We start from the raw sequence: 27,939 nt of genomic DNA on the forward strand, positions 1-27,939 counted from the left end.
GGCTGTTCTAATCCATTTCTCTTTATTATTCTGCTTTGTATTTTCTTTTTCCTTTGCTATTGAGACAGCAGTATTATTGGGTATTGGGCATTGATTGTAACTCTTGTTTGCTGAAATACTCTTCCTCAATAAAAATACGATCAACCCTCAGCTCCACACAAGAGACTTTGCCCTACAGGTGGTTGTTAATTACATTTGCTATTGAAATATTCTTGAATCCCATAACTGTATAACCACGCATACTGTTAAATAGTAGACATGGTGCAAAACTCTGAATAGAGTTTGTAAACACAATAAACAATCAAATGCTTTTATATCATTTGTTCCATTTGTTGTACATTCTTAGCAACATAGCAAGGAGTACTAAAGCTATGAAATTAGGCCCAAAACAAATAAAAGGATATAAGCTGGAAGAAAGAGAAAGAGGGAAAGGTTCTAGAGATATACAGCGGGAGGAGGTTAGCAAAGAAATTAATCAATTAGAGAAAAATGTTGTGGTCTTGCCATCTGGGAATGCCATCAGAAAGGGATCCAATCTATTATATATAGAGGCTATTATTCGGCATGCTTGTTCTTATTTCCTTTCAGCTATTGCTGGGACTAGTGCTAGTACGGGAAGAGTTTCCTGGGGTTGTTTGTCAACCATTTTTCTTCTTGTTCCTTGTTCTTTTACATTTCAAAACTCTCATTGTAGTTGAAAGGCTTTCTGCCATTATGATAGAAATACAAGTTTCAGTTGTCTTTTACAAACTCTCTATTTACATTTCAAATGGTTCCCAACTCTATCATTCTACAACTGCTATGTTAACTCTCGTTTTCTTATCACCTTTGCTTTTACTGATCTCTTTTGGAAGAAAAAAAAAGGGTACTTTGTTAGGTTATCCTATACAACCCTCATGTTCCTTACCTCACCTTCTCATTCATTTTGCCAACATTTGCTTTAAAATAATGGTAAAAGGCTATAAAATCAGAATAGAAGTTGTGCTTTAAGCATGGCAGTTATTTGGAAAAGACTAGATTTGGATTAATATATTATCCAATAAAGAAAGCCTCAAGTGCAACCACAAAGGGACACATCATTTGAGAATGAGTGATTTCTGTGCCTAGTTTGCATGAAATGAAAGATTAATACCCAACTACCACAAATTGAGTTTGATTTATGTCTAACAAACAAAAATCTCCAATAAAAAAAAGATAAAAGTAAGAAGTTTAAAACAAATTTTCTCACATCTTTTCAAAACTCTGAGGAAGTTGGACATTCACTAGGGCCTTAAAAGACATCCTTTTCCTGGAAGCTGAAGAACGGACCAAGTATTTTGCTTCTTCTGTGGGAGTGGGCCAATACTCCATACCTCTACGGTTTGTTATCCATAAACAAGCACCAGCTTTATTATCATTGGTAATGAGCTCAAAAGCACCTACAAATGCATACAAGCATTTGTAACTTTGAAATGAAACAAAGGACGTTCAAGAATCATTGGTTACCACATATTATAACAAAAATATCATTACATGTTCAAAGAACATAACTAACACGCAATATTAGTCTAAGAAAATCAAGAATTAAAAAAAAAATGATAAAGTACAAGTGTAAGAGATGTAGTAGTGGAAGAGGATTAAACTAGGAATACATACATGTAAGAATGAGAATTTTTAGAGTTCTGTTATTTAGTAATTCTGTTATTATTAGGTTTCTTATTATTTTCTGATCAGTCCAAATTTAGACCATTTTATCATGAGGTTATTAATGTTAATTTACACTTTTTCTGCCTAATTTTGTGGTTTTGATCTTATTTTGCAGAAAATGGTGTAAAGAGGTAATTTGGAGAAAATACTCTTAAAACTGCCTAAAAGAGGATAAAAGAGAACAAGTAGTTTGCCCAAGTGAAGTTGCAGCTCAAGTGAAGCCAAATAAGGAAAGTGTCAAATAAGGAAAGTGCAGTAAATAAGGAAAGTGCAATAGCGAAGATAAATAAGGAAAGCGCAGTCAGCAGATTAATTTGAAATTCAAATTTCAAATCTTCCTTCCCTTATTTAAAATGTGAAGACACCTCAGCATTCAGTTCTGCCTATTCAGGAAGTCAAATCTCAAGAAGATGTACTTGCCTCTCAAGCATTCAAAATTCAAAATTCGAAATTCAAAAGGAGGCTCCACCTCACAAGGAAACTTAGGGCAACACTCTTCTCCTCTTACTTTGGGATCAAGCAAGCCGCACGCCTATATAAGAGCATCAACAAGCGCCGGCTTAACTTCTTCCCATTTCAGATTCGCGCAAGCTCCCCTCCTTCACTCCAAGACCGCCGGCCACCATCTCTTCTTCTTCCTTTCTTTATTTTTTGGTTTTGTTTCAGCCATGAGTGGTTGAAACCCTTTTCCTAGTTGAAGATTAAGTGAAACTTTAGTTGTTCTATGGATTGAGAGATCTGAACATACATTGTTTATCTTTTGTTTTTCAATATTTATGCAATTTCATGCTTAATTCCATTGTTGCTTTGTTATTTAGATCAATAAGGCCAATTGATTCTTGATTGCAAGGTAATAATTTGTTAGTTTAGATAGTTTTAAGTCCGCAATTGCTTGGATTATTCAAACATAAGTAACCCTTGGTGTAAAAACTAAGGAAATTGCATGATCTAGCAATATCACCATGCGTTTGGATAGCTAGAATTAGGTCTCTCTATTTCTTAATGCAATTGACAGTTGTTAGATGCCAAAAGCCCAAGGACGTTCCTTGGCAACTTGTTGATTAGTAATTAATTAGAGGACGTTCCCTAATTGATTTATGCTTAAGGAGGGATATGGTGGTGAGAAGCGTCTTTCATCTCCATAACTAATTTATTGAATCAAACAAAGGAACCTAAGTATCAATTATCAATCCCAACAACTGAAGTGGATCCAATTCTTCAACTAGAGCTTTTCTCATATTTGAATTCCTTTACTTTAATTATTTGCTTTATTTTATTGCTTTCAGTATTAGTTTAATTCAATCAATCTCAAAACCCCCCTTTTTATTTTACTTTCAGTTTATTGACTTAGTCTTGATAAGGAAAATAGGTAAGTATCAATTCCCTGTGGATTCGATCTTTTTGCCACTATCTGCAGTTGTAAAATTGTTGCTAACCAAAAATGTTATTTTTGACCGGCTTCGACAACCGCACAGTCATTTTCCTAACTTAAGTTTCGTTAGAATTCTTAGCCAGTATTGATTAGTATTTTATTGTTTTAGGGTTTTAATGCTATATGTTATTAAGAAGCATTTTTGTGAAGTGAATATTTTTCATATGCTAGTTTTGGTTGCAATGATTTCTAATAGTAAGACTCATGTCACTGAAATTATTCCCACACCTGATTAAAATTACTGAGCATAAGATGAAAGGGTCTAATTATTTATAGTGGAATCAGAAAATTATAGTTTATTTTCGTAAGCATTGAAAAGGATGACCATTTAACTGAAAATCCTCCCATTGATAATAGTACACAAACTTGATGCTCATTTGCTCTTGCAAATTATGAATTCAATTGATAGTGAGGAGGATGGTTTAGTCATAGTTACCTAAATCGCGATACTCTTCAAGTTGTGGTACCAATATGCAGTACATGTAGGCATAGTTATTAAAGGCTCAAGGCACACTAAGACGCAAAGAGGTCCTAGAGCCTAGGTGCAAGGTGCAGCGTGCGCCTGAACGATGAGAGGCGCAAAATTAAAATAAATGAAAAAAAATATGAATAATTTATCATAATTTAAATAATATTAGATAATCATTTAAATGTATCTGTTGAATCCCACATCGGTTGTGGAAAGGGTAATGTGCCCCTTATATGGGCTATAGGCACTCCTCCCTCTTGAGCTAGCTTTTGGAGTGAGTTAGGCCTGGCCCAAATTTAACATGGTATCAGAGCCTCCCCATCCGATGTTGGGCGCCCCATAAATGTGCCACGCACCAGTAAAAATTCTGGGCGTGAAGGGGTGTGTTGAATCCCACATCGGTTGTGGAAAGGGTAATGTGCCCTTTATATGGGCTACAGGCACTCCTCCCTCTTGAGCTAGCTTTTGGAGTGAGTTAGGCCTGGCCCAAATTTAACAGTATCTACTTTCGTAATTACAAAAGTTTAGTGATATGATAAAACTTGATTACAAATTATATTTATTTAATTGTATTTTTTATTAAGTTTAAACAATATGATAATTAATTCAATGCTAATCATATAAATTTAATTTACCCTAATATTTTCAGAACATATTTTGCAATATCAAATTCCAATTTATAATTTAAAGATAATAATAATAATAAATTTTTAGTTAAAAAATTAAAATACCTAAAGTTCTAATCATATAAAATATAAATAAATTATTTTTCATTTTCAATATCAGAAAGAAATTAAGCATAAAAAGGGACATGCATGAACTGTCGAGATCCAAAAACCAAACCATGGAAAAATGGGCAACATGACACCATGATGGTCAGTAACAAACGTGAAGAAGAAGAAGAAGAAGAAGAAGAAGAGTAGCCACTAGCCGGGCACTCAATTTTCTTTCTCCCTGACATTTGCTGAACTGGGATTGATCGGGCTTGGAACACAGAGGCGCGCCTAGTGCACCTTTGCGACATTGCCTGCCTGGAAGGCTTTCAAGCTGCCGTTGGAGCCTTGTGCACCTTGCGCCTGAGGCACGCCTTTCACAACCATGCACGTAGGGGTAGGCTTAATAGGTATGCTAATTCGACTAGCGGTACATTTACCTGGTGCGCCAATTTAATTTGGGGCATGTAAATTATGTTTATGCAATATAATATAATGGTTACATAATTAAATATATGACTGATAGCTGATAATATTTATATTTTCTGAGAATATTTTAAAGTTTAACTAATAAAATAGTAACTTATACTCTCAAGTTAATATTGTCACCTATTCTACTAATGTTTAAATCTATTATTTGTATCTCACTAAAAATATTTTAAAATATATTTTCTTCTTTTTATTTTTCCTTTGTTATAGCCCATCCATCTTTTTATTTCTTGTTGAAATCTCTATTTTGGTCTCTCAAATCGTGTTTCCCACCCCATTGATATAGAATGGAGAAGTATTGTATTTCAGTACGAAGTATCTAGAACACGGTTCATAGAAGAGTTGAGAGAATTCAGTAACTATGGGTTTAGTTGATCATTATGAACTTGTGAAAGAACTAATGAAATATTTGGAATTTTTATATTTTGGCAAAGAGAACATATTCTAAATTTATGATGTGTGTCAATCTGATAAAGGGGTGCTAATAAAGGGGGCAAATCACTAACAGATCACTTCATGAAATTTAAGAAACTATATGAGGAGTTAAATATTTTGTTGCCCTTCAATGTTGATATTAAGAAGCAACAGACTCATAGAGAACAAATGGCAATTATCAGTTTTTTGGCCAATCTCCATCCACAATGTGAGATTGCCAAATCTCATGTTCTTTTCAGCTCTGAGCTTAATTCTCTTTAGGAGTTTTTTTATGAGTTTTTTTTTATGAGAACAAATGGCAATTATGAGTTTTTTTATTTATGCTTCCTTCAACAAAGCAAGCACTTCTTTTATGCTTTGCACTCTTAGTGAAGGGGTGATACATCATACATCGCTTTGTGTAACTTATGCTTTTAACTACCTTGGTTCCAACAGGGCCTACGATCTGTACATATTTAGATTTGATTATTGTGGTTATTATCAGAATTAATAAGAGTTTTTGAGGATTTATTTCTCTTTGTGCTTGAGGATTTGTTTCTCTTCATCCCTTGCTCTTCTTGTTCTACATCACTAAGAAATCACACAAAAAAATGTCATAGGACAGAATTATATGAATGTAGAAAAGGTTTGCCATAAAGTATACCTTTAACTACCATTTGCATAGGAACAAAGCCTCCCACCCTATCAACAAATTTGGCATCCACTGATAATCCCATCTCAGTTTCAACAAACTGCATCCGACATTTAAGGCAAATGAAACAACAAGTACAAGCCCCACATAGAGGATTCGAGATGAAAATTGGAATGTGTTGAGTCATTGTTGATTCCAAGATCATAAATAAAAGTTCACAAAGAAAGTATCAGGAGGACTAAAATCAATTTAGAGAAATTGACAATGCCAACATAAAGCAACAACAGATTTTTTTTAATTTTTATCAGTCCTATACAGAAACTTAAACTCTCACTACTATCAAGTATCAACCCTATTTTTATCCCTAATTGTTGAGATCTAATTGTCTTAAACTCTCACTGCATCACTAGGTCATGTCAAATATGCTAATTTGATTTCCTCCAAAAATTTTATAGATAAAACATTAAAAGTTGGCACTACAAACAAAATCACAAGCTATCATATAGGCTTACCTCAGGACAAAGCACATTAATGCGAATACCTTGATGTTTGTATGGAACAAGTGATCTAGTAAACATAACAACACCGCCTGAGGAAATTTTTAGGAAAAAAATATATTGCAAGTATCTGAACATTCAAAGAGGTTTTATTCAGATATAAATCATGTTCACAGTTTTGTGCATGAAAGGTTGTTTCATAGGTCAAAAAAAGTATGAAGAACAAACAAGAACATTTGGAAGAAATCAGCAACAAGAAGAGACAGAGAAGCAGCACACCTTTAGAGGCAGAGTAGATAGGATCGTTAATCATAGGATAAAGACCTGAAGCAGATCCCAGATTTATAATGACTCCAGGCTTTTGTGCAGCTTTCATAGCTTTTATCTGTTCAGGAATTGTAGATAATTATAGTTTCACAGAAGCTTGTGCTCGCTAAAAAGGAAAAGTAAAAATTCTTCAGCAAGATTGTCCATTCTCATCCGTCTCCCAAACCTTTTACTTTTATCTTCCTTTTTTTCTAATTTGGAATCTAATATCTCACAATAAATGTTGATCCTACTTCTAGCATGTGATACATTTAACTTGTACAGAGAAGTTTCAAGATGACCTCACAGGAGGGTGCATGTAGGACCTTAAATACTGAACAATTATCGACAATGATAACAATTACCACACAAAAGTGATCTCAAGTTTCACTGCTAAAATATTAAAAATGCTACTTATATTTTATATTTTAGGCCTTTACAATTCTGGATCCTCAAACCCAAAGACCAGTCAAAGTTTGATAAGTTTCGAAACAAACTGAGGAATTTATGTGGCCTAGAAACTTCTTAGAAAGTATATACAACTCTCATATTCTAACTTTTCAACACTTAATTCTCCAAGACTGCAACATATTTATTTGTTTGGAACCTGAATAAATCTATTTGAAGAAAATAAAGTCAAATATAAGCATACGGTACCGCAAGCCGAGTGCAATCAATAACAGCAACCAGGTTCACTTGAACAGTATGCCTCCATGAATGAGTACTATCATTTTGATCCTTGTAGAAAGGTATTGAACTAATTATACCAGCACTATTGATACAGATATCTAGTCATCCATATGTTGCTACATGCTTCTCAAAAGCAGCTGTTAAATCTCCTGTTCACAGCATAAAAATAGAAACTCTGAAGTGGTATCATCTCACTCCCAATCACTATATTTGTTGTTCAAATGAGTAAGAGAAATTAAAAAACCAGAATTTATGCATTTCAGCTGTAAGTAAGTAATATTAAGTATTGTTTGGTTGCTTCTTTGCAAGACTGCAATATTCCTCAGATCCTTTTTATGACATTTCAGTATTATTTAACAAAATGACAGCACTTTTCCTACTGAATAGATAGAATGAGGAGCCTTGTAAATAATTGTTATAGGAAGTCAACTATAATATTGTAGTTATTATCTGCCTAATTAGTTTGCTCAATTTGAGGGATTTATATTCCTATTTTGTCAGCATAATTGGAGGAATACTTATATGTAAATATGTATCACTTTTCACTATTGAAATATATCAAATATGTTCGCTATACAATATCAGACATTCCATTTTTTAAGGCTTCGGTACTATTCACGGTACTGTTCAGCATTACTGTTCATTGTTCATTGGTACTGTTCACATAGTCTGTTTTGGGTTTTGATACCTCCTTTGTGGATTCCTTCTTTGATTTGATTTTAAGGTATTTTGGAACTCAGATTCAGAGAGTTCTTTTCCTACATTCAGTGAGAATGTGATTCTGATGGTGACTACAACTAAGGAACACAAACTTAATTCCTACTTATATAGATTGGAGCAAGACAGTTTAGGTTTATCTACAGAGCATTAATATGGATAATCACCTCATCAAGGATCCACTCACAAATGATACAAAACAAACTTGAATGAGGAAAGGTGCCCAGTTATTCATACAAATCTGCAACTCCATTAACATTGAGGTAATTAGCTTAATTAATCATTGAGAATTTTTTAATGAATTGATGAATTATTTGGAGTTCCTATATTATGGTAAGGGAATATTTCCAGCATTTATGTGCCACGTTAGGCATTTTATCATGCTCAAAAACAAGGTTGGATACTTTCTGCCTCTTTAATAGATTTTAAAAGAGTTTATATGAAACTTAATGTTTTGATATCCTTTAATCCGGATGTGAAAACTCAACAAGGTCAACCAGAGCAAATAGTTGTAATAAGCTTTCTTGGAAGCCTCCCTCAATATTTGAGATAGCTAAAGATCAAATTTCTGTTTACGTGGTCTGTTTTGGGATAAATTTTCTGATTGATTATTATTGATCTTTATTAGTATTTAGATTATGATAAACTTTCTAATTATTGTTAATTATCATTTAGATTAGGATAAACTTTTTAATTACTATCAATCTTTATTATTGTTTAGAGGGCTATTTGTCAGAAAAGACTACAACTTTGCATTTAATCATGATTATAGCCAAACTTTCAATTTTGGATGACAAGCCTCGTCTTGTAAATTTATTATAATTATAGTCGATCTCTAAGATAAGTTGTCAACAAAAAAGTCTAAAACTTTAGTTAAATCATGATTATAGCCAAAATTTTCAATATTATACCTAAATATTTTTAACTTTTTTTTTACAATTATATCCAACCCTTAAAATAATTTTAATCAATTTTTAAATTAATACAAGTGTCATGTCATGTATTATTTATTTACCCTTTTAAATATTTAGTTAAATCTATACAACCAGTTCTTTAACCGTAATTAAATATATACCCTAAAAGCACTCAACTCTTATTATTTTAATCCCTAATTTGTGAAGAATTTTGAGAGAAATTTCATATTCTATTCCAATTAATTAGATCTTTACAAACTTTGGGTATTTATACAAAAACATCAACACCTAAATAGAAATATTTACAACACACCTAATTACAAATAAAGTCCCTCTAATCAAACATAAATAGAATCCTAAAAATCTGCTCAAATAGTGACTGAATCCTCCTAATTAGGAATTCTCTACATTAGTCAACACTCCGTTTCAAGTTGGTGCATAGATACCACACATGCAAATCCAAGTATGATAGGTTTTATTATTGAGTCGCTTGGTAAACATATCAGCTAACTGTTTGTCGGAAGTAAATAAACAGAAACAAAAAAAGCCATTGTGCAACCTTCTTAGTGTCAATAATCTTCTTTTTTTCATCCATCTGGTGAGTTATCTCTGACCCTTGAGTCCATTGATGATATAAATAAACCAATTGCTCAAAGAAAAGGAGTTAGATTTTGCACTAAACACTCTATTTCTGATTTTCTCTTTTATAATTCTTTGTCTTTATCCTATAGAGCCTTTGTAATACCCGGCTAAGTTCTGGTGACGGAATTCCAATCTTCCGACGGAATCTCCGTTGGGGACCAGAATCTCGAAGCTAAAACCTCTCTAGAAGGGTACAATAAGGTTTTCGTAAAATGAATTTTATGGTTTTATTGTTTGGTTTTTGTGTTATGGAATTAAAAGAAAGAAAAGAGTTTTGAAGGAAAGCCCCAGGTTCGGCTGCCGAAGGTGGCGCTGCCGCGGGACCTTCCCTTTTGGCCCCCGAAGGTGGTTTATCTAGCCACCTATAAGAGGCCTTCAGCCCAAAAATGAGAGAGTTTTCTCTCCATTTTCGGGCAGAGGTGAGTCCTTACCCTCCCTTTGTTGTTCTTGTTGTTTTTCCTTCAAATCTCTTAGAAAGTTCACGAGTTTCCTTTTGTATTTGAAGATTTGAGCTTGAATCCAAGTTTTTAAACCTTGGAGACCTCCGGAGACCTTTTACCTCATCTCCAAGTTGGAGTTGCTGTCACCCTTAGATCTCCAAGAGGTAAATCTAGATCTTTGTTTTTACTATATTTTAAATAAGTTTTAAGAAGGGATTAAGGGTTAATAATGCATGAAATGGTTAGATCTAAAGTTTTAGGGTTTGTGTTAGTTTTGATGATAAATGCTCCCTCTTGTGTTTTTGTTGTTGCTTGTTGGGGATTAGGCTAGTTTTTATGCCCATTATGCATGATGAGCATGGTTTCAAATAACGGCCGTTACGTTATTTACAGGTAACGAAGGCTCCCGTGGCCGTTACGGCCGTTAAAGAACGGCAAGTAAAAAATGTGGCCGTAACGGCCGTTACGGCCGTTACCGACCGTTATGTAACAGCCGTAACGGCCGTTACTTTACTTTATATCAGAATCTTGCATTATTGTCCAGCTCCAGCAGCTCCAGGAATCTTGCAGAGTTTGTCCAGCAGCTCCATCCAGCCTGTGCTTCACTTCACGTGAAAAATCTCTACCTTTTCTACTTCTTTTTATTCTTTAGTCTTTACTTTAGTCTCTCTTCCATCCAGCACTTTGAGTCTCTCCAGCAGGCAGCACTTCTTCTCCATTTCCTCCAGCCTCCAGTCCAGCAGGCAGCACTTCTTCTCCTCCATTTCCTCCAGCCTCCAGCAGGCAGCAGCAGCACTTCTCCTCCATTTCAGTTCTTCTTCTTCCATAGCTTTTTTCTTCCATAATCCATACTTATTTCCAGCCTCCATTGAGGTAAGTTACTGTTTAAAATTTATGAATTTTATGTTTATTTGATATATTTGTACTTATTATTAAGTTATATAATTTAATTTTAATTATACCTTTTAATTTCATGAACTTTACAAGTTATAACTTACAAGTTACAGCATACAAGTTACTTTATTATAATATATTTTTTGTTTACACATTAATTTGAATTTAATTTAAGTTGCACATTAATTTGATAATATATTTTTTATTTTACAGTATATTATTTGATAATTTGAAAATGCCGAGAGGGGGATCTGATAAATCAAATCAAGATATTGGATGGAATTTTGCCACTCCTACGGGAAAAAAAGGAGAAATGACCTGTAATTTTTGTGGTAAAAAAATAACTGGGGGGATAACTCGCTTGAAGCAGCATTTGGCAAATATACCAGGGCAAGTTGCTGGTTGTCAAAAAGTTTCTGTGCAAGTAAAAAAAGACATGGGAAATATGTTGAGGGGTTTTGAAGCTGCAAAAAGGGATAAAGCAAAGAGGGCAAGGGAGTTGGAAGATGAAATCATAAAGATGACAGAAGTTGAGGGTTCAGATTCAGACGAAGAAGATATTGAACTAGAAATTGCGAGACGCGAAAGCATGCGGCAGTTTGATGAAGATGCTTATAGAAGGAGGGCTTCTCATTATGAAAGTGGTGGGAGTAGCCATCAAGCTCCTCCTCGCTCGGGAATTAGTCATTCAGCAACCGTTCGTGAAAGAGGTAGAGAAGCATCAAGATTTGTCGAGCAAACATCAACAACTGCTTCTAGATTAGCAGCAGCTAAAATTGAAATAGAAAATCTTGAGCAAACATCAACACCTGCTTCTAGATTAGCAGCAGCTAAAATTGAAATAGAAAAGAACAGAAGTCTGAAACAAACAAAGATTAAAACCAAATGGCTTAAGTCGCAGAAAGAAAAGTTGCTTAAAGCCTTTGGTAATTTTGTTATCCACAACAGATTACCTTTTAGTGTGGTTGAGTCACCATGGACAAAGCCATTACTCAGAACGGCCACTGAAGTGGGACCTAATGTATCACCACCTTCAGCATATGAGATCTCTGAAGTATATTTGAAAAATGAATACAAAGAAATGAAGAAATATATTGCTTCATTTGAGGGCATGTGGAATGAAAGAGGAGTTACCATTATGTGTGATGGATGGAGCGGACCAACCAGAATAAGTATAATTAATTTTCTAGTCTACTCTCCTCGTGGAACAGTGTTCTATAAATCCATAGATGCAAGTAATGTTGAACGAAAAGATGGAGAATATTACTTCAAGATCATGAAAGAGGTGGTTGAAGAAATTGGCCCAAGCAAAATTGTCCAAGTGGTGACTGATAATGAAGCTGCTATTAAATCTGGTGGCAAAAAGTTGACGGATAAGTTTCCAAATTTGTATTGGACAGCATGCAGTGCACATTGCATTGATTTAATTTTAAAAGATTTTGGAAAGAGGAAGAATATAAAGGCCGTCATTGAGCAAGGAAAAGTTATCACCCAATTTATTTACAATCATAATTGGGTGGAAAATTACATGAAGAAATTTACTGATGGTCGAGATATAATTCGCCCCGGGATTACTAGATTTGCAACTAATTTTATTGCATTGGAGAGTCTTCTTCGATGTAGAACGGGGTTAAGAAACATGTTTGAATCCGAGCAATGGGTAGGAAGTAAATATGGCCAGGCTACCAGTGGACCAGCTTATGAAGCTAAGAAAATTATTCTTAGCTTGGATAGAGAGGGAAGAAATTTTTGGAAGAAAGCCGAGCAGATTATGAAAATCCAAGAGCCATTGCTTAAAGTGTTGAGATTAGTGGATGGTGATAAAAAACCAACAATGGGATTTATATATGAAACAATGGAAAGAGCAAAATTGGCCATTAAGCAAAATTCCAGAAGTTACATAGACTATTGGAAAATTATTGATGCTCGTTGGAATTTTCAATTACATCATGATTTGCATGCGGCTGGTAAGAAGCACATAAACTTAATACTTAATACTTTAATAATTTCTATATCTTATAAATTTTAATAATATTTTTATGATTTGCAGGATATTTTTGAATCCTCAATATCAGTATGGTCCACACGATATTGGAAATGATAGTGAAATTATGGCAGGCCTTAAAAATGTTATTCAAAGGCTATAGAGTGATTTGGTAAATCAAGCCCATGCATTGAACCAAGCAAGTATATAATATATAGCTAACTTGAATAATTTTAATAAACAATTTTAGTGGTATAATAAAGCAAATAATTTTTTTTATTGGTGTAGACACAACTTTATAAGCATAAAATGGAGAGTTTTGGGTCCGTCTTAGCACAAAAAGCCATTAAATTCACTGATCCAGGTAAAAATATAAGATTTACACATTATATTATATTTTTAGTGTTCTAAAATATAAAATCAAATATTTGAGAAACTAACTATATTATTAAAATTATTATATGTTTTAATGCAGCTGAATGGTGGATACATTATGGTGAAAGTGCTCCTGAACTACAAAGAATTGCAGTAACAGTGTTGAGTCAAACCACTTTTGCATCTAATTGTGAAAGAAATTGGAGCACTTTTTCACTTATACATACAAAGACGAGGAACAGATTACGGTATCAAAAATTGCATGCACTCATCTTTGTTCACTACAATATGTGGCTGAAGTTGAGGAATTTGAGCAGAAAGAGTCAGCATGAGCTAGAAAAGAGTTATAATCCGATTAATTTGGATTACATTTTCGAGGAAGATGATCCACTAAATCCTTGGTTGGAGGAAAGGGAAAATCCTATACTTGATGGTGAAGAAAATCCTTGGCTAGAGGAGGATGACCCCGCTCCATCACAATCACAAGTTAATGCTCCAACTCATGGACATAATATTGGAGGCAGTGGTGATGCTGAACCTGAAGATTCTTTTATACTATCTAGTTCCAGTGATGATGATGATGATGGTGGTAGTGGTCAGGGTGGAAGAGGTGAAGGTCGTGGAGCTACTAGTTCATTACAATCACATGATGAACCCTCTTCATATCATAGGCATAGTCCATCTCCATCTCCATCTCCAGCTCCAGCTCCAACTTTGCAACATACATATCACAGATCCCGTGGTTCTGGTGGTAGCAGTGATAAGGGAAAAGGTGTTGCACATGGAGAGTGTTCTATGGATGCAGATAATTATGGATATGGGACTTATGGTGCAAGTGAATCTTCAATGGAAGCAACCTCTACTAGTGATTATGGATATAGAGGAAATTTTCAATGGGATTACTCAAATCCATATCCATATCAGCCTCCTCCATCGTATTCTGATTTATCTTTGTCAGAGCAATCATTCTCCCACACTCAAACCCAGTCCAATCCTAGTGATCAATTTGGTATGGGTTTATTCTTCAGCTTTGATCCATCACAATATTATCAATATCATCAAGATCAAAGCTCTCAATCATAAGATGAAGGTGGTGGATCTACTCAAGAACCTGCTAGACGCTCATTCTGGTGGTAATTGAGGTAAGTTACTACATATAATGTTTAAAATTTATGTATTTTATGTTTATTCAATATATTTGTACTTGTTTATAAGTTGTATAACTTAATTTTCGTTATATCTTTCAATATATTTTAATTTCATAGACTTTACAAATTTTTCTAAAAAAATTTGCGCCGCGACAGGCCGTTACCGTTACGTTATGACCGTTACATGCTTGTTTTCGATACCCGCAACCGCGAACGCGGCCACGACTGCGATTTGAAACCATGATGATGAGTGAGTATGCATGTGTTTGTGTTGTTAGGTGTGAGGATCGGAGAGTTGGGTGGCTGTGTACATAGGGCAGAATCGAGTTCTGCCTTGCTGGAGAACCCAGGTTCAGCCGCCGAACCTGCTTGTGAAGGCAGCCTTTTGGCCGCTTAACCTGCCCCCGAAAGTCCCTGACTTTTGGATCTGTGAGGGACCTTTGGCCGCCGAAAGTCCCCTGCCCAGCCTTCCTTTGCTTATTTTGTGTACATGTTTTTTTTATTGTTTTAGGGGGTTTTGGGGGAGTTGTTTAAAGTCATGTAATAGTTATGTTTGGTCCCTCATTTGAGTCCATCTGTGTAGGATCGGACCTGGGAGACCGTAGACGCCTGCAGTAAGATAACTGCGTCAGTTTAGGCGAGCATCAGTCAGAGGTGAGTAGAACTGAATTAATTTATTGTTTTAAAGTAACCAAACTTTTTAAGTATGTTCATGCATTACGAATGCCATGTTTATATATTAGGATGTTTGCATTAGAATTCACGAATATGATGCATTGCATAATTTACTGTTGATGTGGATGGATATTGGATAACCCACTAGCCCACGAGATGATATGATATGATACGATACAGAAGTCCAGGTGAGGCCCATTCTACACCCTTGGCAATATGTAAGGGAAAGTCCAGGTGAGGCCCATTCTACGCCCCTGGCATTTTGGATATGTTATGTTATGTTTAAGAGGAAGTCTTGAGGAGCTCCGTCGAGGGCCGGGCACTATTGGAATATGTAGAGGGTTACTGGTGACAAGTCCATTTTAATGTGAATTGTTTGTGTTGTGACGCATTTCATACGAGCATATGTTTATTACACTGTTTTTATGTTCTGCTCACTAGGCTCTTATAACTTATCCCTTTCCCCTAACCCCAGGTTTGCAGGGTCAAAGATAGCTCGGGAAGTCGGTATAGTAGCTGGTATAGACAAATGTAATAGTATAGTTGTGGACATGTATTGTTTAATGGATTAGAATTGTGCTTTGTTCTAGTTTTTGTCCTTGTAATCCCTATTAACATGATCTTTATGTAAAAGTTTTAATTATGAGTTATGTTTGAACCAAGCTTGAGGCATGTGATGTTTACCATACTAGAGCATTTGATGAGGGCTCTAGTATGGGTTTTATGTTTACAGTTTTGATCATGGTTTCAAATTGCGGTCGCGACCGCGTTCGCGGTCGCGGTCGCGGGTAACGGAAACAGGCCTGTAACGGTCATAACGTAACGGTTACGGCCTGTCGCGGTGCAAATTTTTTTAGAAAATTTGTGAAGTTCATGAAATTAAAATATATTGAAAGATATAACGAAAATTAAGTTATACAACTTATAAACAAGTACAAATATATTGAATAAACATAAAATACATAAATTTTAAACACTATATGTAGTAACTTACCTCAATTACAACTAGAATGAGCGTCTAGCAGGTTCTTGAGTAGATCCACCACCTTCATCTTGTGATTGAGAGTTTTGATCTTGATGATATTGATAGTATTGTGATGGATCAAAGCTGAAGAATGAACCCATACCAAATTGATCACTAGGATTGGACTGGGTTTGAGTGCGGGAGAATGATTGCTCTGACAAAGATAAATCAGAATACGATGGAGGAGGCTGATATGGATATGGATTTGAGTAATCTCATTGAAAATTTCCTCTATATCCATAATCACTAGTAGAGGTTGCTTCCATTGAAGATTCACTTGCACCATAAGTCCCATATCCATAATTATATGCATCCATAAAACACTCTCCATGTGCAACACCTTTTCCCTTATCACTGCTACCACCAGAACCACGGGATCTGTGATATGTATGTTGCAAAGTTGGAGCTGGAGCTGGAGATGGACTATGCCTCTGATATGAAGAGGGATCATCATGTGATTGTAATGAACTAATAGCTCCACAACCTTCACCTCTTCCACCCTGACCACTACCACCATCATCATCATCACTGGAACTAGATAGTATAAAAGAATCTTCAGGTTCAGCATCACAACTGCCTCCAATATTATGTCCATGAGTTGGAGCATTAACTTGTTGTGATTGTGATGGAGCGGACTCATCCTCCTCTAGCCAAGGATTTTCTTCACCATCAAGTGCAGGATTTTCCCTTTCCTCCAACCAAGGATTTAGTGGATCATCTTCCTCGAAAATGTAATCCAAATTAATTGGATTATAACTCTTTTCTAGCTCATGCCGACTCTCTCTGCTCAAATTCCTCAACTTCAGCCGCATATTGTAGTGAACAAAGACGAGTGCATGCAATTTTTGATACCGTAATCTGTTCCTCGTCTTTGTATGTATAAGTGAAAAAGTGCTCCAATTTCTTTCACAATTAGATGCAGAAGTGGTTTGACTCAACACTGTTACTGCAATTCTTTGTAGTTCAGGAGCACTTTCACCATAATGTATCTACCATTCAGCTGCATTAAAACATATAATAATTTTAATAATATAGGTTATTTTCTCAAATATTTGATTTTATATTTTAGAACACTAAAAATATAACATAATGTGTAAATCTTATATTTTTACCTGGATCAGTGAATTTAATGGCTTTTTGTGCTAAGGCGGACCAAAACTCTCCATTTTATGCTTATAAAGTTGTGTCTACACCAATAAAAAAAATTATTTGCTTTATTATACTACTAAAATTGTTTATTGAAATTATTCAAGTTAGCTATATATTATATACTTGGTTCAATGCATGGGCTTGATTTACCAAATCACTCTCTAGCCTTTGAATAACATTTTTAAGGCCTGCCATAATTTCACTATCATTTCCAATATCGTGTGGACCATACTGATATTGAGGATTCAAAAAATATCCTGCAAATCATAAAAATATTATTAAAATTTATAAGATATAGAAATTATTAAAGTATTAAGTATTAAGTTTATGTGCTTCTTACCAGCCGCATGCAAATCATGATGTAATTGAAAATTCCAACGAGCATCAATAATTTTCCAGTAGTCTATGTAACTTCTGGAATTTTGCTTAATGGCCAATTTTGCTCATTCCATTGCTTCATATATAAATTCCATTGTTGGTTTTTCGTCACCATCCACTAATCTCAACACTTTAAGCAATGGCTCTTGGATTTTCATAATTTGCTCGGCTTTCTCCCAAAAATTTCTTCCCTCTCTATCCAAGCTAAGAACAATTTTCTTAGCTTCATAAGCTAGTCCACTGGTAGCCTGGCCATATTTACTTCCTACCCATTGCTCGGATTCAAACATGTTTCTTAACCCCGTTCTACATCGAAGAAGATCTCCAATGCAATAAAATTAGTTGCAAATCTAGTAATCCCGGGGCGAATTATATCTCGACCATCAGTAAATTTCTTCATGTAATTTTCCACCCAATTATGATTGTAAATAAATTGGGTGATAACTTTTCCCTGCTCAATGACGGTCTTTATATTCTTCCTCTTTCCAAAATCTTCTAAAACTAAATCAATGCAATGTGCACTGCATGCTGTCCAATACAAATTTGGAAACTTCTCCATCAACTTTGTAATACCCGGCTAGACTCCGGTATCGGAATTCCTACCGTCCGGTGGAATCTCGGATGTCAGGAGACCTCTAAAAGGGTAAAACCATGTTTTCATGAAATGTTTTAATGTTTTTGATGATTTTAAGTAAAGAGGAAATGAGTTTTGAATAAAAACAACCTTGGAGGAAAGCTCAGGTTCGGCCGCCGAACATGCATGCATTTCGGGTGAGCCTTAGGCCCCCGAAGGCATAAGTGAGGGGAGCCCAGGTTCGGCCGCCGAACATGGCATGCATGCGGAGGCACATTCGGCCCCCAAACGTGGCCTGGACAGCCACTATAAAAGGGTCCCTTAGCCGAAAACGGGCGAGCTTTTTCCCCATTTTCGGCCAAGGTGAGCTCTCCGCCGTCCCTCATCGATCTTTGATGTTTTTCCTCTAGATCTTTCAAGTTTTTCATTTGTTTTAACTTTGTTTTGAAGATTTGAGCTTTTGAGCAAAGTTTTGGAGCTTGGAGGTTCAAGAACCCAATCTCTCCCACCTCCGAGTTTTAGGTCGTCTCTCTCTCGATCTTCAAGAGGTAAGAGTCGATCTCTAGCTTACATTATGTTTTGAACAAGTTTTATGCAAGTTCATGGGGTAGAAAATGCATGAGTAAGCTTATGTTGAGTTTATGGGTTTTTGATGAGTTTTTGAGCAATGTGGCTTGTAATGTATGTTTGATGTGTTGTAGTTGGGGTTTAAGGTAGTTTGTGACCCCTAGGAGCTTGTATGCATGTTTTGGTTGAGCTAAATGCATGATGGTATGAGTTTGGAGGCATTTGTGCATGTTTGAACCAAGTTTCTGCCCTTTGGGAGAAATCAGGTTCGGCAGCCGAAGGGACTTTCGGCCGCCGAACCCTCTTGTGGAAGCAGCCTTCGGCTGCCGAAGCTTGCCCCTGAAAGGAGACTTTCGTCTCTGTCTGGGAGTTTCGGCCGCCGAAAGTGCCGCCGAACATGCATGAGTTTCGCCTCTGTCTGGGAGTTTCGGCCGCCGAAGGTGCCGCCGAACCTGCCTGACTTTCGGCTCTGGAGGGACTTTCGGCCGCCGAACCTGCCGCCGAAAGTGCCCTGTCCAGCCTTCCCTTGCATGTTCTTCTATGGTTGTTTCATGATGTTTTAAGGGGTTTTTGGGGGATGTATTTAGAGTTATGTTCTAGTTGTTTGGTCCCTCATTTGAGTCCACCTGTGTAGGTTCGGACCCGAGGAACCGAGGACCTCAGCAGTGAGTCAGCTGCTTCTGAGTCAGTAGAGCTTCGGCCAGAGGTGAGTGGAACTAAACTTGATGCTTTAAATTAAATTAAATGAAAGTTTTAGCATGATTCACGCATCATGAATGCCATGAGATATATTAGGATGTTTGCATTAGAATTCACGAATATGTTGCATTGCATAATATGTTGTTGATGTGGATGAACGTTGAATGATCCACTAGCCCTCATATGTTATGACATGATGATATGATATGGAAGTCCAGGCGTGCCTGCACTACGCCCCTGGCACTATGTAAGAGAAAGACCGGAAGTGGCCTGCACTACGCCCCCGGCACCATGGATTATGTATGTTATGTTATGTATAAGAGAAAGACCAGATGTGGCCTGCACTACGCCCCTGGCATGATTGGACTATGTAGAGGGCTATATGGTGACAAATTCATCCTTGATATGATTAGTTGTGATGTGATGCATTCCATGATAGCATGTGTTTTAAATGCCTTATGATTCTGCTCACTGGGCTCTAGTAGCTCACCCCTCTCCCAAATTCCCCAGGTTTGCAGGTACAGGGTAGACCAGGAGGTCAGCAAGAGTATTGAAGTCAGTTGTATGTAGTAGATAGAATGTGGACATGATGAACGGTCGCTGAACGACTAATTCCCGAGCGAGGAGGAGCTTGATGGCTACTCCCACCACTTTCATAATGAGAAGCTCTCCTTCTATAAGCATCTTCATCAAACTGCAGCATGCTTTCGCGCCTCGCAATTTCTGAACCCTCAACTTCTGTCATCTTCATGATTTCATCTTCCAACTCCCTTGCCCTCTTTGCTTTATCCCTTTTTGCAGCTTCAAAACCTCTCAACATATTACCCATGTCTTTTTTTACTTGTGCAGAAACTTTTTGACAACTAGCAACTTGCCCTGGTATATTTGCCAAATGCTGCTTCAAGCGAGTTATCCCCTCGGTTATTTTTTTACCACAAAAATTACAGGTCATTTCTCCTTTTTTTCCCGTAGGAGTAGCAAAATTCCATCCAATATCTTGACTTGGTTTATCAGATTCCCCTCTCGGCATTTTCAAATTATCAAATAATATACTGTAAAATAAAAAATATATTATCAAATTAATGTGCAACTTAAATTAAATTCAAATTAATGTGTAAACAAAAAATATATTATAATAAAGTAACTTGTATGTTGTAACTTGTAAGTTATAACTTGTAAAGTTCATGAAATTAAAAGGTATAATTAAAATTAAATTATATAACTTAATAATAAGTACAAATATATCAAATAAACATAAAATTCATAAATTTTAAACAGTAACTTACCTCAATGGAGGCTGGAAATAAGTATGGATTATGGAAGAAAAAAACTATGGAAGAAGAAGAACTGAAATGGAGGAGAAGTGTTGCTGCTGCCTGCTGGAGGCTGGAGGAAATGGAGGAGAAGAAGTGCTGCCTGCTGGACTGGAGGCTGGAGGAAATGGAGAAGAAGTGCTGCCTGCTGGAGAGATTCAAAGTGCTGGATGGAAGTTCAAGAGAAACTAAAGTAAAGACTAAAGAATAAAAAGAAGTAGAAAAGGTAGAGATTTTTCACGTGAAGCACAGGCTGGAGGCTGGAGCTGCTGGACAAACTATGCAAGATTCCTGAGCTGCTGGCTGCTGGACAATAATGCAAGATTCTGATATAAAGTAAAGTAACGGCCGGTAACGGTCGTTACCGTTGCGTAACGGCCATAACGGCCGTTACGGCAACATTTTTCTCTCGCCGTTATTTAACGGCCTTAACGGCCACGGCAGCCTTCGTTACCTGTAAATAACGGCCGTTACGTTACGTAACGGCCGTTATTTGAAACCATGGTTTTGATACATGTACAGGTTGAGCTTGGTTTCATGGAATGTTCAAGTTTTTGATATAATGTATGATCATGTATGGGATTTTATCAGGTACACAGGTTGTATAGTAGGCTTGCTATGGGTTTCGGCGACCTTAAGTCGATCTGAACCCTAGCGCAGGTAGCGGTCTGATTTCTGGGTCGTTACAGAGTGGTATCAGAGCCCTAGGTTCATATGGTCGGACCTAGAGAGTGTTGGGCTCATAGATGTTATAGAAGGGCAAGCACATTAGGAAAAATCATGTCCACTAGGATAGAATGTAGAGTTCTGTCTGATGAAAGTATGATGATGTTTAATGCCATGATAATATGCATGTGCATTGATGATATGTTATGTATATAATGTGGGTTCATGGTTGTCCACATGAACCATATGATGCTAATGTGTATGTTATAAATGTTGTTTTTTCAAAAGACAGGATGCGAGGCTCACGTCGATCTGCACGATTGACCGGAGTTCCACCTGAAAATGAGGGCATGGATGCCCTTCCTCCTACTGCTCCGTCAAGAGCACGGTCGAGTAGGACTAATAGAGGTGAGACGTCAAGGGACCCCAGAAGGTCTTTTGATGTAAAGAGAAGAAGAACAGATCCAGGAAGGATATATGCGGATATTAGGGAGACAGTGGCGGATGATCAAAGAAGAGACGGAAGTCTGGGTGTGAGTTTTTCAAGAGAGGGTGTGGGAGAATTTGAAGGAGGCGCTCAGGCCTCGGGTTTTGCTTACCCACCTCAGTACCAACCCTACCCACAGGGATACGGGTATCCAATGGGAGGCCCATCGGATTTCTCTAGCTACCACCCGTACCCCTCACACATGCCCTATCCTCCCTATTACCCACCATATCCACCTTATCTCATGTTTTCACCTCCACCCCTTTATTACCAGAATCTAGCAAACCCTAATCCAGGGAATGCTGCACCACCTCCTCCCCAGCAGAACCAGAAATTTCTAAAATCAAACCACCCAAACCTAACCCATCAGCAGGGAACAAGGTGAAAATGACGGACTAGCTGAAGTTGGATGCTCCTAAGTATAAAACGGGTGATAACCCGTTTGAATATATCAAGGCAGTGAAGATAATAGCGGATGAGTTAGGGGCCAATGATAGCAGAGCCATTCAGATGGCGGGATTCACTCTTAATATTTTTTTATTTTTGCGACTTGCGTTGTTCAGGCGTGCACCTGTGCCTTGCAACCTTGTGCCTAGGCTCCAGGACCCCTTGATGCCTTAGTGCGCCTTGAACCTTTAAAAACTATGGGGCACATGATCCCAAACTCAAACTGATGTGGGATTCAGCACACTCTTCTCACACTTAGTAATTAATTAATGCGTGAAATATTTAAAAGAGACCCAACATCGGATGGGGAGACTCTAGTACCATCTTAAATTTGGATTAGGTGTAAGTGCTCCAAACCTTATAAGGAGCACATGACATGGTTTTAAATAACAATCTGTTACGTTATGTTACGTAACGAAAAATGGAGGGTGGCTATTACCGATTACCTTGTTATTTAAAGGCCCCTTTGATTTGTATATGTAACGGTGATTTGCATATGTAACGGCTGTTACGGTCATTATGTAACATAACGGTTGTTACCAAATGTTTAGTAAAGATAACGGCCATCACCAATAATTCAATCCTTTTTTACATGGCAAACATAATGTATTTTGAGATTCCATTGAGATCCAGCAATTTAAGAGCCCTTTTCTTTCAAAATCTCTTTTCTTTCCTCTCAAACAACTCATTTATTCCTATATTTTTCTTTTATAAGCTTAGATCCATATAAACTACTCCATTCCTTAGTATCTTTTTTCTAAAAGATGAGTTTATTTTTCTTTTTTTGCTTTTATTTTTATAATTTACTTTTTTGTATATTTTTATTGATTAAAGAACATTTTGATGTCAGTTTTGAGTTAAAATTATAGTTTGAATTATTAGTTTACCCAATATATAAAATAGTATGACTTTTTCTTATTTTAAATTATACTCAGAAATCTATTTCATTAAATTAATTATAAGATACCTTACATAAAATTTTACGCTCAAGTTTTATTAGTTAGTTGTTAATGGCTAATGGTAAATGTAGTTTATATTTAGAACAAGTTATAATACCTATGTTAGTTATTATAAATAAATTAAGGTATAGGTTTTTATAATTAATTTATGGTGTATTACTTAATTTCATTTCATTAGTTTGTTCCAATGATGTTTAACCTAAGTTATATAGTATACATTTGATGCATTTATATCTATTATATAGTGGTTTATATTATTCTAACTTATATCTATCAATATTAATTCATTTTATAAACTTTGCAAATTATTTTAAAAAATTTGCGTAGGGCAAGGTCGTTACTGTTATGTTACAGTTGTTACAAACCTATTTCCCTTACCTGCAACTGCGACCGCGAACGTGGCCACAATTTAAAATCATGGCACATGCCCCCTATCCCAAACCGATGTAGGATAGAGACTGAAATACTTAAAGGGCGGCCTAACATCAGATGGAGAAGCTCTGATATCATGTTACATTTAAGTCAGACCTAGCTCTTCGAGTGAGTTAGACCTAATCTAAATTTAATAACTTGAAATATGAAATCTTCATTTTGAATGAATTTCTAAGTCTAACTAATTTTAAATTAGGGATTTTAAAGTTTAAATTAGGGATAAGGACAATAAAAGTAGTGTGATTTAAGATATATAGTTAATTAGATGATAAGAGTTGGGGATTGGAATAATAAGATTTAAGTGTTTTTAACATATGTGGTTAATTAAGGTTAAAGAATCGGTTATATAGATTTTAACTAAATATTTAAAAGGGTAAATCAACAACACATAATTTAAAATTGATTAGTCATAATTGTAAAAAAGGTTAAAAAATTTAAGTATAATATTGAAAGTTTTACCTATAATTATGATTAAACTTAAAATTTTAGACTTTTCTGTCCAATTTCATAAATTATCTTATATATTGGCTATAATTGTAACAAAATTAAAAGTTGAGATTTTGTCATTCAAAATTAAAAATTTTGGCTATAATCATGCCTAAACGCAAAATTGTGATCCTTTTTGTCCAATAGGCCTTGTATAGAATAAGATAAACTTCTAGTTATCGTGTTAAGATTAGGATAAACTTCCTAATTATTATTAAGTACCATAGGGCTTTTAATTTGATAATTTGTTATTATCAAGTATTGTAGGGCTTTTAGTTTGAGAGGGAGTATTATAGGAAGCCAACTATAATATGGTAGATAGTCCCTTACTAATTAGTTAGATTAATTTTTAAGGATTTACCTTCCTATTTAGTTAGCATAATTACAGGAATACTTGTATATAAACATGTATCACTTTTCTCTATTGAAATACATTAAATCATTCACTACAATCATCAAGCTCAAAGGCAAAGCTAGCTTCCATAAATGAAATTGAAAAATATAAAAGATGAATTAGTGGTAAAACTTACTTGAGTTTGCCACATCACATCTAACAAACATAGCAGTTGGAAATTCCAACTTGGAATGGAATTTGGCATTCTGTTTCTCAATAAGGGATGCAACTTCCTTCCCCTTCTCATCTGAGAAATCAACTACTGTCACAAATACTCCCTTCACCCCAAGTGCTAAACTGAGCACTTTCCCTACATGTAGATCACCACCAAATAACCAAGGTAAATAATTCCTATCTCGATCATAGAGTTGAAAATATTCCACGTATAACAAAATATCATGGTTCCACGTATCCTTAAAGTTATTAATTGCATCTTTCTTTTTCTCAAGCATGTACGGCTATAAAGGTAGGATCTATTCACAGCACACAATACAATGCGAGAAATTCATAATCATGGAGAAAGCAATTTATAGCCTGCAGCAATTGCATTGACGTAAATGCCTTTGAAGTTGCAATCATAAATTTCAATTATAAATATGCAAAGAGATTTTGATCTCAACTTAAATACCACGCACCCACTCCAAGTCATATCAACCAAATTTCAAAGCCAAAATCAGCATTAACAAAACCCCACAAATCATAACATTTCCCAGTTAAAATTCAATTCAGGTCAACCATCTTTTCTGGAATAGGTTTGTAAAAATATGTCTCGTTTCCCCCGGTTTGTATCTGACATATAGTCAGCTTGAATTTGGTCTTTGTCTAGTGTAAAGGTCTGGGTTAAGGTATTAATAGAAAAATTACTATCTTCATATGGTTGACTAAATTGGCATTGTCTAAAAACACCTTCTTGTATTTTGATACCTTATGTTGTATGTTGAGGTTTTGTATGTTGATCAAATGTATCCTCTATTGGTTTAGTTCCAAAAGTTTCTCCTACAAAAGGTCCTGGGTAATGTGGAATAGTGGAGTCCTCAGAGATACTTGTATCTGTCTGTATATCTATGGTATGTCTTCTACGGGAAGATTCTAAGGAATGTCTAGATGGTTGATATATACTAGGAGTGGTTTGTCTAAAAGAATTAGATCTTTTAAATTTTAATTCTACTGTTCCATCATTATTTTGAATAATATAATCTATTTCTGTATTTTCTTTAGCAGGTAAGCTTGGCATTGTTTTGACTGGATATTTCCATGTTTCTGGTAGATTGACATCTTTCCATTGTATCGCCTTTGGTATATTTATATTAGCTTTGGTTTGATCAATTTCCCAAAAAATTGTTTCTCCTGTTTGTCTATTATGATCAATGGCATTAGGACATAATCCTGTGTTCATGATTTTATAATTTAGTCGATAAAATACTTCATAAATATGGGATCCTTTTAACATATTATAATTATGTGTTAATATGTCTAATGTCAATATTTTCATTATATGAGGGTCAGTTAATGAAATTGTAAAATTAGGGAAACAGTTTGAATATATTAGTCCATTTGTTAAACTAGTTTCAAATAATCCTAGTAAAGAATCTTTGTAATTAAGATGTCTACAGTCTCTTAATGCTACATGCATACTAGTATTTAATCCTTCTACTGTTAATGGTTTGATGGCAATTTGTACTAATCCTATATGCATGAATCTATATCCTTGATTAATATATTTTAATATAGTCTTTTTACTTAATAGACTCATAGATTGATTTTCAGAATATAAAGGTACTACTTTTTCTTTTGTTTTAATCGCTCTGGTTGATTTAAAATCTAATATACCTGTTTTATATATTGTATCTATTGGTGTTTTGGGAGGTTTCCAATTTGTTAATTGTTGATTATTCCAAATACTTTCTCTAGATAAAATTGTTTTACTATTATCTGTATTAATATTTAAGTCATTTATGAGTTCGTCATCTGGTTGTCTAGACCTAGAAGATCTAGTTCTTCTAAACATATTCATATTAAATCCTAGGGTTTTCACATACACTTCCTTCTCTACTCGCACTGCAGGTCTTACACTCTTCTGCCTGACTTATGGCTTTCGTGACACAGTTACAACCCTAAAACTTAATTTGAATAGTGTAAAATAGCTAGATTCTTCAATGGCTCTGATACCATAATTTCGATCCCAGGTATGATTTAAATATTTCTCTGATTTAAAAATTATTATCTCTTAATAATTGGTCTAAGTAGGCTATAATGCAATTAAATAAGTCTAGTGTTCTTTGTGTTTCCCTACAATCACAAAAATTGTTATGGTTTGTTATATGCCATTCATACATATGTGTTCCTTGTCTTACTAAGCAATGTCTAAAAATTTCTACTTCACCTTTATTTGTTAAGTCTATTAAACTTAATTGTTCTAATGCGCTTATTATAAATCTCATTTTATTGATGATATATTATAATTTCTAATAAAGAATGGTAAAGTATATAAAGAGACACTCCATAATACACATGGTATTCAGTAACATATCCATTATCTAATTCATAAACATAAATTAAAATTACATATTCCATTATTTGATTTAAAGTTATAAAATATCAAGAGTACAATAAGGATCAATAATGTCAATAGTATACCAACTTTTACAATCATAACAATAATATAAAATATAAAATTGATCATAAATATGACAATAAAATATTCCTATTTCAATGTTCATGGTTTCTGTTGTGCCAGATCAGTTTGAACTGCAAGCACAGAACATACTTATTGGTCAGGGTTCCTGCACTGTTAACCTGGAAGCCCAGAATTAACTCAGAATGATAAACGTAGAGAGAGAGAATGGTTTGCCGTCAACACGGACTTATACAGTAGCAATTGTATAATACAAATATTATTAATACAAAATACAAATACAAATTACTTACTTACAAACTTTGTTTAAACATAAACTGCTACGTTCCAGTTGTAGTAAACTTGGAACTCCTTACAAATTGAAAAATAAGCTAAAAGCATTAAGTACATAGAGAGAGAAATTTCTTTGTGAATTTCGGTGTGTCCTTCTTTGAGTATGAGAGTGCCTTATATAGGCAACGGACTTCAAATTTTTCTTCATTTTGGTTGAGCGGTCCGTGAGTTGGCTTTGCCTTTTGCTAGTAGTGCTTTGTCGAGTCACTTGTCTTTTTTGCTTTTCTTTTTCTTTGTCTGCTTTGTCTTTTTCTTTCAG

The 27,939-nt window shown here is 35.3% G+C and overlaps 1 protein-coding gene and 1 pseudogene across 3 annotated transcripts; both read right to left on the reverse strand.

Moving 5' to 3' along the window:
• Positions 1–25,399, reverse strand: part of LOC110619364 — a 79,228-nt pseudogene extending 53,829 nt beyond the window's left edge.
• On the reverse strand, positions 15,897–18,019 carry LOC122723946. 3 transcript variants are annotated; one of them, XR_006351146.1, is made up of 3 exons: positions 17,434–18,016; positions 17,274–17,348; positions 15,911–17,161 (listed from the first exon to the last, which is right to left on the reverse strand). XR_006351146.1 is itself a non-coding variant. In XM_043958033.1 (2 exons), exon 2 carries the CDS (start codon positions 16,971–16,973, stop codon positions 16,377–16,379), a length of 597 nt encoding a protein of 198 aa, XP_043813968.1. In that variant the 5' UTR covers positions 16,974–17,348; positions 17,434–18,019; the 3' UTR covers positions 15,897–16,376. The 3 variants fall into 3 exon arrangements, 1 of the variants encoding a protein (XP_043813968.1); XR_006351145.1 differs by having other exon boundaries at positions 15,920–17,348; positions 17,434–17,567; positions 17,651–18,010; XM_043958033.1 differs by having other exon boundaries at positions 15,897–17,348; positions 17,434–18,019.
• Positions 25,400–27,939: the final 2,540 nt, after the last annotated feature.

The sequence above is a fragment of the Manihot esculenta genome, chromosome 7 (genome assembly GCF_001659605.2).
Source record: "Manihot esculenta cultivar AM560-2 chromosome 7, M.esculenta_v8, whole genome shotgun sequence".
Classification (NCBI taxonomy): Eukaryota; Viridiplantae; Streptophyta; class Magnoliopsida; order Malpighiales; family Euphorbiaceae; genus Manihot; species Manihot esculenta.

Bases quoted from the DNA above. Each gene is read 5' to 3' on its own strand.
- LOC122723946 (XM_043958033.1), bottom strand. From the start codon at position 16,973: ATGCGGCTGAAGTTGAGGAATTTGAGCAGAGAGAGTCGGCATGAGCTA.